The sequence below is a fragment of the Pararge aegeria genome, chromosome 9, assembly GCF_905163445.1.
Source record: "Pararge aegeria chromosome 9, ilParAegt1.1, whole genome shotgun sequence".
NCBI lineage: Eukaryota > Metazoa > Arthropoda > Insecta > Lepidoptera > Nymphalidae > Pararge > Pararge aegeria.
The window spans coordinates 8,824,585-8,837,513 of NC_053188.1; the positions used below are offsets into that span (position 1 = coordinate 8,824,585).

At 35.1% G+C, this 12,929-nt stretch overlaps 2 protein-coding genes across 2 annotated transcripts; one reads left to right on the forward strand and one right to left on the reverse strand.

Annotated features, from left to right (window-relative positions):
- Positions 1-6,022: 6,022 nt before the first annotated feature.
- On the reverse strand, positions 6,023-9,058 carry LOC120626376. The gene is made up of 2 exons (XM_039893881.1): positions 8,640-9,058; positions 6,023-7,354 (listed from the first exon to the last, which is right to left on the reverse strand). The coding sequence occupies exons 1-2, from the start codon at positions 8,881-8,883 to the stop codon at positions 6,651-6,653; spliced, it is 948 nt and encodes a 315-aa protein (XP_039749815.1). The 5' UTR covers positions 8,884-9,058; the 3' UTR covers positions 6,023-6,650.
- LOC120626375 (protein ALP1-like) lies at positions 6,173-8,644 on the forward strand. The gene is made up of 2 exons (XM_039893880.1): positions 6,173-6,510; positions 7,595-8,644. The coding sequence occupies exons 1-2, from the start codon at positions 6,200-6,202 to the stop codon at positions 8,490-8,492; spliced, it is 1,209 nt and encodes a 402-aa protein (XP_039749814.1). The 5' UTR covers positions 6,173-6,199; the 3' UTR covers positions 8,493-8,644.
- Positions 9,059-12,929: the final 3,871 nt, after the last annotated feature.

Here is a 12,929-nt window from a genome sequence, read left to right on the forward strand (position 1 = left end):
CTTTCACTACGCGTCTTACCAAATGCACGGATATAAACAACCTGGAATGGGCCCTGCTATGTAAAAACTAAACTTGTCTTAGCCTACGCCGGCCCTCAGGTTTTGCATAATGTAACAGCCAATAACCATGTATTTATGTAAATAAATAAATAATATTTTCCTAACACTGATTTGAAAATAACTTAAGTACTACGTGAAAAACATATTATTTTGCTGGTGCACATTATTTATAACACAAATATAAGTTTAAATATATAGCTTGAACAAGGGTATAAAATTATAATGTAAATATAAATTCTATAAATTCCCAGGACAAATAAAAGAATTCATAAGCTTAACTTCTGTTTGTAGGTGTGTCCGAGTCATTCGCACTCAGCGGATGGACCGATTTAAATTTGGTGTATTTATTAGTTCACATAAATCCTTGAAAAGCGTTACCTATACCAATCTATAAATTTCTTTATAGATACGATATCGATATATTTAACAAAAAAAATCCATCCCTAACGCAGCGGATTTACCTACAGATTAATATGAATTCCCTTACACCAACTGCTGGCATAAGCCGAATCGTTTAATTACAATGAAAGTGATTGTCTTTCGACTTACACTTTGGCACACTTAAATGATTATCCTAAAGACACCGCTATAGTTTTGGTAACTTTTACCTGGTACGAGAACGGAGGACTTTAAGTTAGTGCTAATTTTAGTCACAATCAAATGGTTGTTTTGGATATATGTAGTTGTGCATATAACGAACTTAAAAGGTTAACTATAACTACTAAGTTGGCTTTACAAGTTAAGAAAAAGGTTAAATACTCAGAGCCGTATTAATTATTTAGATGAAGTAGTTAGTTGTGATAGAATGATGAAAAAGTAAACAAAATCCCTAATTATAATAATTCCTTTATAGATACTAATTATTAACAATACTTAAGTTCAGATCAATAAGATTATGAAATTAACACTAGAAGTAGTAGCGGGTGTGTCTAAAGAATCCAACAAAAATCCCCTAATTGAGCCCACATGTTCTGACGGGCAACTACGGAATCCTACAATGCGATTGGTCCGAGAAGCACTTAACCGGTTTTTTTAAAATAAATTTGCATCCAAATGTGCATACATTTATAAGTATAGTTCTTGTATAAGTGTACATCTATTTATAGTTCAAGGTCAAATCTGTAACATAATAAAGTAAATAGTCATCTTTACTTATTTATAGAAATAAGTAAACACATTTTATAACAGAATTGTGTTTTCAGCTGTTATCTTATATGTATGTATTTTCCAGTCTTGCTTATTGGACGTGTCATAAGATTTCAACTTTTGTGTATTCAAAAATTCCAGGATTCATCGGTTGTACCTTCTACAGTGAAGATCCTAAATGCTGTTCTTTATTTTATAATAAGTGGTGGTAAGTGAAGATGGAGTCTAAGATGGTAGCCAGTGGCGTGCTCTTCATAGATGCACAAAAGTACTGCATACCCAAATTATTTTATATAGCTCGTATTGGAGGGGAATCTTTCTATTTTATGCTATATATCTGCTTTATGCATACCCTGGCCGAAGACCCTGTGCACGCCACTGATGGTAGCGTGTTAACTTGTTTGGGGTCTGGCAAAAAATAATGCAATTAATGTTATCCCTGGTACTACGTGCATTGTTTTTTTCTTGTTTTTTAAAAGGATTAATACCTACTAACTATGGTTAAATAGGAAGGAATCGATGATAGCAATTAAAATATCATTTGCTTGACGGTGGAGGAAAATATCATGAGAAACCTGCATGCCTGAGAGTTCCCCATAATATTCTCAAAGGAGTGTGGAATCCACCCATTCGCTCTGGGCCAACGTGGTGGACTACGGCCTTAACCCCTTCTCATTGTGGGAGGAGACCCGTGCCCTTTAGTGGGTTTATATGATGATGGTCAAATATCAGTAGTGCCACGGTTAAGGCCCTAAGAATTTTACAAATAAACAGTAAACTAGATAGGCAGGTGGTTATGTCACTTCTAGCGAGACATTATACAATATTATCGGACTCACTGCTTCCTCTTCGCAGTGCGCTAAATTCATTTCAGTGCGAACTGTATTGTGCTTTCGTAACTTAGCTAAGCTCACGTAACAGTGTTACAAAGCACAAACAACATACGATACCCCACACCCTGCCTTTCTTAAATAAGACTTCTACTTATTACATTAAGGATTGACTTCGAACTTTGTATTACTTAACCTGGCAACGATTTCTGACTGTCACGAAATGGGCGCGATAGCTTTTAACAGTTATTTCTCATAGGTTTCCCAAAATGCTGTTACCAAATTTTTTATTAAATAGTCGTTTACGTCTATTCACTGCCTTGTAGGTTTAAGTAACTGTTATGGCTCCGTAAATCGAGCTTTTCCCGCCTAATAAGCTTAACCGATACATCGATATTTTTCCAAAAGATTAAAAAAATTAAAAAAAAACATTTGTACAATTTTTGATTCGTTGGTTACGCTAATTCAGCGGTAAAGACTTGATATATTACGAACCAATCGAATACGTAACACAATACGATTCGATAAAAATCAATACAAAGTAACAAATAAATAAACACCTTTATTATTACCAAAGATACATACCTATAACAATTTTAAGAACTATATCTAATCGACCTCAACTGTCAACCTCACCTGCTCGCAGCACCTCTGCTATAAAACGATTGAAGCTCTGGCGACCGATCATTGTATACACCCATCAGGGCAATCGGCTACAGCTGCCTTGTAGTTTTAAAGGACTTGCCTTAAATGTCTGATGCAGAGGTCAAGTGCAAACCACTGTTCTAGCTTCCCAAGTAGGTAACTCGTTACAGGGAAAGCCTAAAATAAAGCATGCGCCCACGTCAGACGTTTTGTTAGTTCGATAATCGGACCGATAATTTGGCCTTTTTTTTCGACCGGATTTGTGTAGGACGTTTAGAAGATATGCTTTATTTTAGCCGAAAAATAATCGGTCGATGGTTGTCCGCCCCAAACGGAAGTAACCAAGAATAAAATGTTAAGCCTTTTTTTGATGATACCTATGATTTTGGGAAGCAGAAACTGTCCTCCGGTAAATAGAGAGAAAAGTACCGCTTGCGCAGGCTAATAAAAAGAGGTACCTACCTACTCGCTATCTACGTAATATTTCATTTAGTTTCTGACTTATATCAGCTAGTGAGAAATTTCCAATAACATAATTATGTGTCACCTAATTAATATGTAAATGACCTTATATCTAGAGAATTTGAGTGATATACATTAAGATATGTATAGAAAATTTTAAACGTAAGTTAATACACGTTTGAATTTGGATTGCATGTGGAGATTCCACGTACGGTGAGCGTGGAAAAATCATACGTAAGTGGCGTGCACACATAAAATTAACCGATAACACACGTTAAGACCAACTTGTAAACTGGACACGCGTTCAAATGCTTATAATACAGTTGAAGGTCATCATTAGCAAGGTTATTTAATTTTCTAATTAGTATTACCTAACTCTTAAAATTATTAAATATACCTAATTTAATAATCGAGTGGTAGGACTTAAGAACTGTTCACAAGTGCGATATCTGGTGGTACCTATAATACCTTGATCAATAAATTAATTAATTAATTAAGTAAGAGTTACAGAAGTGACCAACAAACATACACCCTTTGGCTATTGTAAATTAGTTAGGATGAATAAAGTTGATTAAATACAAAAGGTAGGTACGGTTTCGTAATGAATAAACAGTTTCATAGAACACTGTGAAGCTCATCGCGTTATTTATGCAAGGGAACTTATGGTGACTCATGTAAAACCAAAAGATTCCGATTAAAACGAGTGATTTCATTCTACGCGGATAGTTGTTATCCTGGAAGTCTTGTACAATTTTTAGGTGTAAAGAATAAGGATGTACGTTCTTTTTAAAGTGTACCACTCTTTCAATTGTTTAATAATACATTCTCCGAAATAAACTAGAGGTTAAATTAGGACTAAGACCTTGGATTGTTCACAAAAAACGAACTTCTATAAGAAAAACGTAAACCTTTTATTTCATAAGCAACTGAAATTATGCAAAAGAAAAAGATTTTGAGATAAAGCCTTTTTGTGATAGACCCCAGGACAAAATACGTTTTCTAAGGACGATGATGGTGATGGGGTTATACAACGCACATCAGCATAAAAAGTTAATTTCAAGTATGTATTTTCTCAATTGGTCTCACTTTGGTTCAAGGTTCACCCTGAATAGAATATCCACTGTTAGTTATCGATATTTTATTCTTAATGTAAAATAATACTTAAGAATTTTCGAATGTTAGAAGGCCTCAGAAGCCAATGTCATTTTTTACAAAATCTCTCAGACAGTTTGTGATGCCGCAATTATCCGATAAAATTTTTATCGAACGTCTCTAAGGTTTTTATTCGACATTCTTCACGACATCCAATGTACGGCTAAGTTTATAATTTCTCTAGCTGTTGCCCGCAACTTCGCCGGAGTTTGTTTTTGTTTTTAAAGCATCCCATAGTAACAGTTTATTTGAGAGATGTGTGGCAGAAGCAGCAGCAAAACATAGTAGATTTCACTGAGCAAGCAATGTTATCTAGAATGAGCAGGTCCCACTTTGGAAGTTTGAAGGATTTTGTTTGCCTACGTCAGTTTCCAGTTCTAGTTATAGTTTTTAAAAGTAACTTTTTCAATTAAGTGTAGGTCTAAAATAACTGTTTTGTTTTGGTGTAGTCCTTAAATTTTAAACTCGCGATAACTTCTAAATTAAGTGTCCGATTAGAATAAATTTAAAAGTATTTTACTGCTTTATATACGTGATGATAAACTATTTATTTGAACTTGCGGTTCGGCGAACTTTGCTACTTTGGGTAACTTTATTGCAATTTTCTTAAAGATCTCCAATTTCTTCAAAATAAATCATAGCCTTCTTATATAAATGGGCAGCACTGATATAATTTTTCCATTCAAACTAGTCTAGTAGTTCCGGAGATTAGCGCGTTCAAGCAAACAACCAACTCTTCAGCTTTATTTATTAGTATATTAAAGTAGAATTTAAGCTTTATTACTTAGTTTACAAACTATAATGTAATAGACACTTTCGTAAAATAAAGTTCGATATTATAAGTATCTCCTGAATTTAGAATGTTCCTACATAATTTACATAAATAGACTTATAGTTATGTATACTATGTAAATTAGCGCCATCGGTAAGTTCGATTAATTAATTAACTTTGGGGTTCAATATCTCCAATATTCACCTTTATAAATAAACATCGTGCAGCGTTGTTACGAAGTGTTTTGTCACGTTCTAACATTTGAACGGTGTTGTCAGATGACGTGTGACAAAACTCACTTTTATTAATAAAGCTTATTAATAAAAGGGCCTTATTAATAATCGTGGGATAAAGTTAGAATGGTTATGCAGTTGTTTATGGTTGTCATTTGGAAGGTGCTGTCAATTGTCATCTGTCAAAAGTTTGACAAAGCTCTGTAACGCCAAATTTATTAATAACCATTCCATAGATAAGAAAAATCAACATCGTCTGCCGGTTAATGTTCCACTTCTTGGCACAGACCTAGAGAAAGGCACTTAAAGCATAGTCCTATACGCAACTTCAGTGTGAGTTGGCGGTTTAGAGTATACAAACCTCTCCAACGCAACAAATAATTCCAAATAATAATTTATAATAATAATCTTAAAATCTTTATAGGACAAAATGTAAATTTTTAAGATTTTTTTTATTTTTTCTTTAAAACATAATAATTTAAAAAGAAGGTATGGTTTACATAATAAGTAAATGTATAGTCCACATCTACTTATTGTGTAAACCATGGTCCAATATTAGGTATAATAGATGCCATCTGCAGCAGCAAACGCGTCATCGAGGCCGAGACTAGGATGAATCAATCCGCTACATGCGCTTATACGAGGTAGGTATGAACGTACCTACGTGCTTGTGTGCGGTCATTATGGGCCATCGCCCACGGCGACTTTTTGTAGCGATACAGTAGCGATGCTGTCGCGTGTCCGCATCGATACAGTCGCGAAACGGTCGCTAGCTGTGTGCCCTCGCCCACGGTCTTAGATTCAGTCGCGAAGCAAACGCGATACTGTCGCGCTTCTGTCTCGATGCAAACGCGATTCAGTAACAGCACAAAAATACCTGCGATCGCTACAGTTGCAAGATGGACTCCGTTGAGGCAACATTAGTCACGTTGTCTTTGGTGCTGCTTTTACGTAAGCAGCCGAAGCGCAGGCAACGAAAGCAGCGTCAATATTGGATGCACCCATTTAATAAAGAGAGATTACTCAGTGGACATCATGTAACAACGTTTAAAATACTAAAATCCTATGATCTCAAATTCAGAAGTTGTTATAGAATGTCATATTCGACGTTTTGTGAATTGCTTTCCATTGTAAAACCAGAGTTGACACGCAGAAATACAGTGATGAGACAATGTATATCAGCTGAAGAACGACTAACAATAACTTTAAGGTAAGAAAAACCAAATTTTATGTTAATTATCTTTTAATAGTTTTTGCACATTTTTAATCACAACTTAAAAAAATAATTATTATAATTCAATATTAATCATACTTAAACTTAATTAAGGTTTTAATTTCTTACTTTTTACTTTACGGCGAATATAGGTTTGTGATAATAGAATCTTGTGTAGAATCATCATTACTGTAATTATATTCATTATCATTATCATTATGTTGCAATGAACTACCTGCAGTATTGACATTGGCACCAGCAGGCGTTGGCGCCGAGTGGTAGCTATTTATTAGTTGCGACACACTACTTTCATTGCTTGTACGAGCAGGAGTTGTGTCGTAGCTTTGGTATCCAGACTGATATCCATAGTGACTGGTGTATGCAGACGTTTGTGCCATATTGTTATATTTGCGAAGCAAATTTATCATTTCAGCTTTCGCATCGAGTTTATATTCTTCTTTTATGGAATTAAAATGTGGAAAAAGTGAAAGTAAAAAATGTTGATCTGGATGTTGAATGGCGGGCGTGGCTTTGTTCAATTTCTCAGTTAGAATTTCGTATAATTTGTTTTGTGCATCATCAACGCCATCACTTGTTTTAAGCTTCTTTGATTTTGGAATAACAAAAGATTCCAAACAGCCTTCGGAGTCGTTTTCCTCAGTAACTGTAGGTCGACTTGGTGGTCTGATTTCGGTCAAAGGTTGTAAAAATGACAATAATTTATAGTAAACATATTGTTTTCTGGGTTTAGCCCCGGACCCACTGGGACAATTTTTTTCTTTCAGCCGTTCTCTGTTAAAGCAATCTTTTAAACTTTTCCATTTTTTCTGGAGTTCAATAGCTGAAAAAAGATATACAAATTTATTATTGTTATGCAATTGAAAAATTAATGCAAATGGAGCTAGAACCTTACGACCTTGGCATCCCTATTTAGCTCGGATCATCTTGACTCGGAGAGTTAAAATGAATATCACCCTTAAATTGCCTACCCCGACAAGGATTACAGGTTTACAGGCGTGATTTATATATTTGTAGGTATGTATTTTTTATTACTTTATTTTCTTTTTTCCTTTTTTTACAGGTACTTAGCAACTGGATGTAATTTCACAGATCTTCATTTGGACTTTAAATGTGGACATACTACTGCACGTACGATTGTAAAGGAAACTGTGGAAGTAATATGGAAAAAAGTAAAAGACATCTCCATGCCAGAGCCAACAGAAGAATTACATTTAGAAACCGCTGAAGGATTTATGAAACATGCTAATTTTCCTAACTTAATTGGAGCAATAGATGGAAAACATATAAGAATTATAAAACCATGTCATACCGGCTCAGAATATTACAATTACAAACATTTTTTTTCCATCGTTTTGTTAGCAATATGTGACGCTAATTACAATTTCATAGATATAGATGTCGGATGTTATGGAAAGAGCTCAGATTCAACAATACATGACAGCAGCGAATGGGTAAAAAAGTTACGACAAGGAAATTATAATTTACCTCAACCAAGACCTATATCTAACAATGGAATACCTATACCGTTTTCGTTTATTGGCGACGAAGGATTTGCTTTATCACAACACTTGCAAAGACCATACGCTGGTAAACATTTACCACGAAAGAAGAGAATATATAATTACCGTTTGACGCGCGCAAGGCGTTATATTGAATGTACGTTTGGTATATTGAGTAACAAATTTAAAATTTTCAACCGGCCCATAAACGTTAATGTAGATTTTGCTACGAATATTGTTAAAGCGTGTTGCGTATTGCACAATTTTATACGTAAGCGAGATGGGTACAAGTTTGATCACACTTTGAGTATAGTCGGATTCCAAGATCCACCTGCCAGTGATAATTTACTTTTAATTGGAAGACGAAGATCAGAACTAAGTGGTACTGCAATCCGAAACATATATACTGACTATTTCACCGGTGTAGGTTCTGTACCGTGGCAAGATTCAAAAATTTGAAATAATTTCACCTAAAATAGCTATAAGTAACTAGAAAGGGCTGTAAACGTAACTTAATTCACTTATTCTGGAACATCTATATCTCATTAATTCTCACCACTCATCTACATTTATAATGATAAAATTTAATAAAGTTAAATAACTTACCACAAGCATTCTTTTCTTTATTTGTTTTTTCTCCAAATTCTGAATCAAATATTTCATTTATCTCTTCCCATGCCTTTCTTTTTGCAATCTTATTCGAATACTCAGGAAGACGCGAGTCCCATATTACAGGACGGTTCTGAATTGCCATAATAAATGATTCAGTGTCGAACGACTCCATTTTACGCATGTGACGGACAACAGCACTCTCGACCTGTCTGTGTTGCACTGATGCTCGGTTCTCCATTCACGCACCGCCCTCCCTCCGTTCTTCCCCCGATGTCGTCCGACACGGTCGCGCGTTTGCATCGATACAGTCGCGATGCAGTAGCGCGTTGCAAATGCGACTAACACGCGTTAGTAGTGATGCTGGCGTGCGTTTAGTAAATGCGCGACAGCATCGCTACAAAAAGTCGCCGTGGGCGAGGGCTCTATGTCCTACACTACAATACCATGAAGACAAAGGACGGTAATTAATTAATACGATACGTTTAATATACGCGGTATCTAGAGTAGCTGGGTACCTACATCTCAATGTGACCGACTAAATCAGGATGTCGAATTATTAACGGTTACGTGCATATGTTGCTGCCTCGTACTATAATCTATAGGTGCATATACTTGGATTTCTTAACTTGTTATCTGACTGTTGATAAAATTTAAGTAAATATATTTTTATATACTAACCATTTTTTTTTCTAGGTTGTGCCTAATATAACATATGTGGTGTCGTTGATATTATAATATGTGGCGCAATGTAAAAAAATAAATTTTTATTTCTTTCTTTCAATTACTATCACATTGTCTGTAACAGGAACTCTCTATACTACTCTAGCTTATAGGTTCATCGAGGGACACAAGAGTGTTCAGTTGGTGCAAGTCCCACAAAACCTGTCTATTGCTCCCAACGGAGTGGCATGCGACAGACAGTAGGACTTTTTCTGAACTAAAAAAAGTTCTATGAAAGGCAAACGTTCATAAATCATTCTCACACAGTTTATTAATCAGCTATGAATTTTCATAAATACAAATAAACATAAATCTAATCAGGTTATATTGATATATTTTATGGCAAAATGACGTAGTGGTTCGGTGCAGGGAGGGTCAAGGGTAAAATAGATGATAAAGGTTGCAAAAAGAAATCATCAGAAGTTGTATGCTGACTGCAAGTCTTGTATAAAATCACATAGTTATAATCACAAACTCAATACGATAATACGTAAATAACGTAAGGTTACACTCATTAAACAGATACCTACGTCGTTGCTGTGCGATGACGGAAGGCAAAGCAAATAACATCATTATCCGGGTCCGAGTTTGTCCGAACGACATTCATTCATAGCAGTCTATTGTTGTAATCGCATGTTATGTTCAATGTCGCGCAAACTACACTTTTCAAGCGATTTGGTAATTATTCCTGTATATTCAACGTATTAAACGCTCGTTGAGGTATTGTTGTACAATAACATGTAATTCCTATTTTATTCAATAATGGAACACGGTAAGTAGAATGTTATTTTTAAATATATATAGGTAAAGTAGTGAGTTGGTATATGTAAATAATAAAACTTTGAAAGCTATAACTAGCTGTGTGTGGGTGCATACAGCCAGTTATAGCTTTAATTATAGGATAAGCAATACAATTCAGTCTTGTCGAGAGACTGAATACAAAAATCCTTATAGTACAGGAGGAAATTAGTTTGAACTAATTTTGGAGCTGGAAGATCCTGTTTTATTTAAAACTTAAACTTTTATAGATAGGTTTTATAATAGTTAAAGTTCTATAGGAAATTGTCTAAGCTAAGGACAAATCCGTGCGAAAACTGAGTAAGGGAATTCGTGCACCTCCGGTCTATCAAACTTTGTCCAACAGGAATAATTTTTCCACGTAATCAAATTGTCTCTGATGACGGAAAAAACAGTCAAGTAGAAAATTTTATCATATTAGAAATAAAACTTATATTTTCGTTTTATTATTTAATATATAATTCGCTGTATCCCTTCATATTTTTTACTAACGAAACGCCCCAGCTTCGCACGTGTGTAATGTATGTACCTATATGCGTGATTTAGCGGAAGTTTGAATATTGGATAGAAGCAGGCGTTACTTAGAATGGTGGGGAGTTTGAATGTCGCCCCCGCCATCTGCCACTATCCCGCTTTTTAAACCTCTGATATCCTCTTAGAAATTCATTAAACGACAATTTTGATACACATGAAATGCACAGCCTATCTAATGCATTTAACTGGATAACGAATAGTACTGAACTGTATAGTTTAAAATATTCTGATACAAAACCATATTTTTTTGTAAAATGTAAAAGATACAAATTGTTTCTATGGGTTATCATTTGGAGATAAAAATATACCATCGCGGACGTTTTTATTCATCTTTTAAAGATATTTATAAAATTCCGTAATACATTAATTTCAACGATACTAATGCTGAACCCTGCACTAAAATCCGTTGTGTAGTTTAATAGATCTAAGCGTACCAAGGGCGGGAGCGTCTTTGTTTTATACAACGTTAAGATGCTTGTGATGTGAAACACCAAAAAGTTTACTAACTAATATTATAATCTATTTAATCCAATATCTAAGTAGGTAGACTTATTATTTCTGACCTATGTTTTGCATGGTTTTATAATGTTCAAAACGGTTACTCTAAAACAGTCACTCTCTCAGTTGAGAACATGTGATTTGCTTGTTTATGCTTTCGAATTCATGATTTTAATCAAATAAAAACTATTATTTTTATTAGTATTACTAATATTCTAATCAGAGTAACATGGACGTAATGAAACACGTCTTAAAGTAATTGTTTTAGTCGTTTAATTTTATTTTACAAACGTTCTGCTAAGAGCGCTGGCTGTAGAAAAATGAATTAATTGAAGTTCTATAAGTTACTTCTTACTTTGTCGTTACAGAATATCGATACCTCGAAGACGATCACGATTAGAAACGTACATATCTTTTACTAAGGGTAACGTACTATTCAATACTCATTTATATTTACTAGGTTTACGAGGCGTTGCTTAACTGTACCAGAAGTGCTAAGGTGCTAGTAGCAAGTTCACTGGCAATGGCTTATAGTCATTAAAGGTTCGCTTTACTACAAACGTCGTAACAGATTTATTAGTATTGGCTAGAAACAGCCGTTTAAAATAACTAAGAAACGAACGTAAAGAGCGTATTATGGAAGATTTGTGCGATGTTATAGAATGCAACTTTTAGATTTATCAATTTGTCGCGAATAATAGATAATTGAGCTTTATTTTTAGTGGTATAAGGAAAACAATTTTAATCTGATTCTAAAAAAAAAAAAGCAGCTGGTGTAGCCGACATCGGTACTTGTCCGCGCTATGCAAATGGAGATAATACGCGCTCCAGCTAAGTGACCGGGTCGCACTCTAAGTTTCTACTCGCACAACGAGGATAGTATTACAGTATGAATAAATAAGCAAGGCAAAAGCTGAACTTTCTAATTAAAGCTTTCTTATCATTTTAATAATAAAATCATACGATGTATTCGATTAAATGAAACATGGATATAAAAAACCGAGGTACAATCGGTACCTAGCAAACTGATTATAGTCAAACATGCCGATAAATAGCAATATAATAAACAACATACAAGTTAAACCCAAAAAATAACTCGGTGACGTAATTATATCCTAATTGCAACAAGCTACTAACTAGCTACTATGAAGGCTCAAAGTCACTCAGTGAGCGATGGAAAGAGCTATGTTAGGAGTGTCTCTACGAAATTAGAATTGAGGAGATCCGTACAAGAACTAGGATTACCGTCATAGCTCAACGAGTCGCGCAGCTGAAGTGGCACTGGGCGGGGCACATAGCTCGGAGAACCGATGGACGTTGGGGTTCCAAGGTATTGGAGTGGCAACCCTGCACCGGTAAGCGCAGCGTTGGTCGACCTTTAACAAGGTGGACAGACGATATCAAACGAGTCGCGTGGAGCCGCAGGATACAAGCGGCCCAGAATCGTGGAGTTTTTAACGACCTACAAAAGACCTATATGTCCAGCAGTGGACGTCAATCGGTTTATTCGATGATGATTATGACGACTAAGTATTAATTTATGAGGTTGATAGAAAAGCTGCGTTACGGCGCTCGTTTTTAATTTAAGGTGTTTCTTAATGGACACCAATTTAGGAATTCAAATAGCGTTAAGAAATAAGAGCCATTTAACTGACTTGAGGGTGTAAGTGTGTTACGCTATGTAATAGGCTCAAATTTTGTTTACATTTACCTACCACTCATCAGAAAGTCGGG

Excerpts from the sequence above, each read along its gene's own strand:
- LOC120626375 (XM_039893880.1), top strand. The coding sequence starts at position 6,200 with ATGGACTCCGTTGAGGCAACATTAGTCACGTTGTCTTTGGTGCTGCTT. Across the intron at positions 6,511-7,594 it reads CGACTAACAATAACTTTAAG|GTACTTAGCAACTGGATGTA; the intron begins GTAAGAAAAACC and ends CTTTTTTTACAG.
- LOC120626376 (XM_039893881.1), bottom strand. The coding sequence starts at position 8,883 with ATGGAGAACCGAGCATCAGTGCAACACAGACAGGTCGAGAGTGCTGTT. Across the intron at positions 7,355-8,639 it reads TAAAGAAAAGAATGCTTGTG|CTATTGAACTCCAGAAAAAA; the intron begins GTAAGTTATTTA and ends ATCTTTTTTCAG.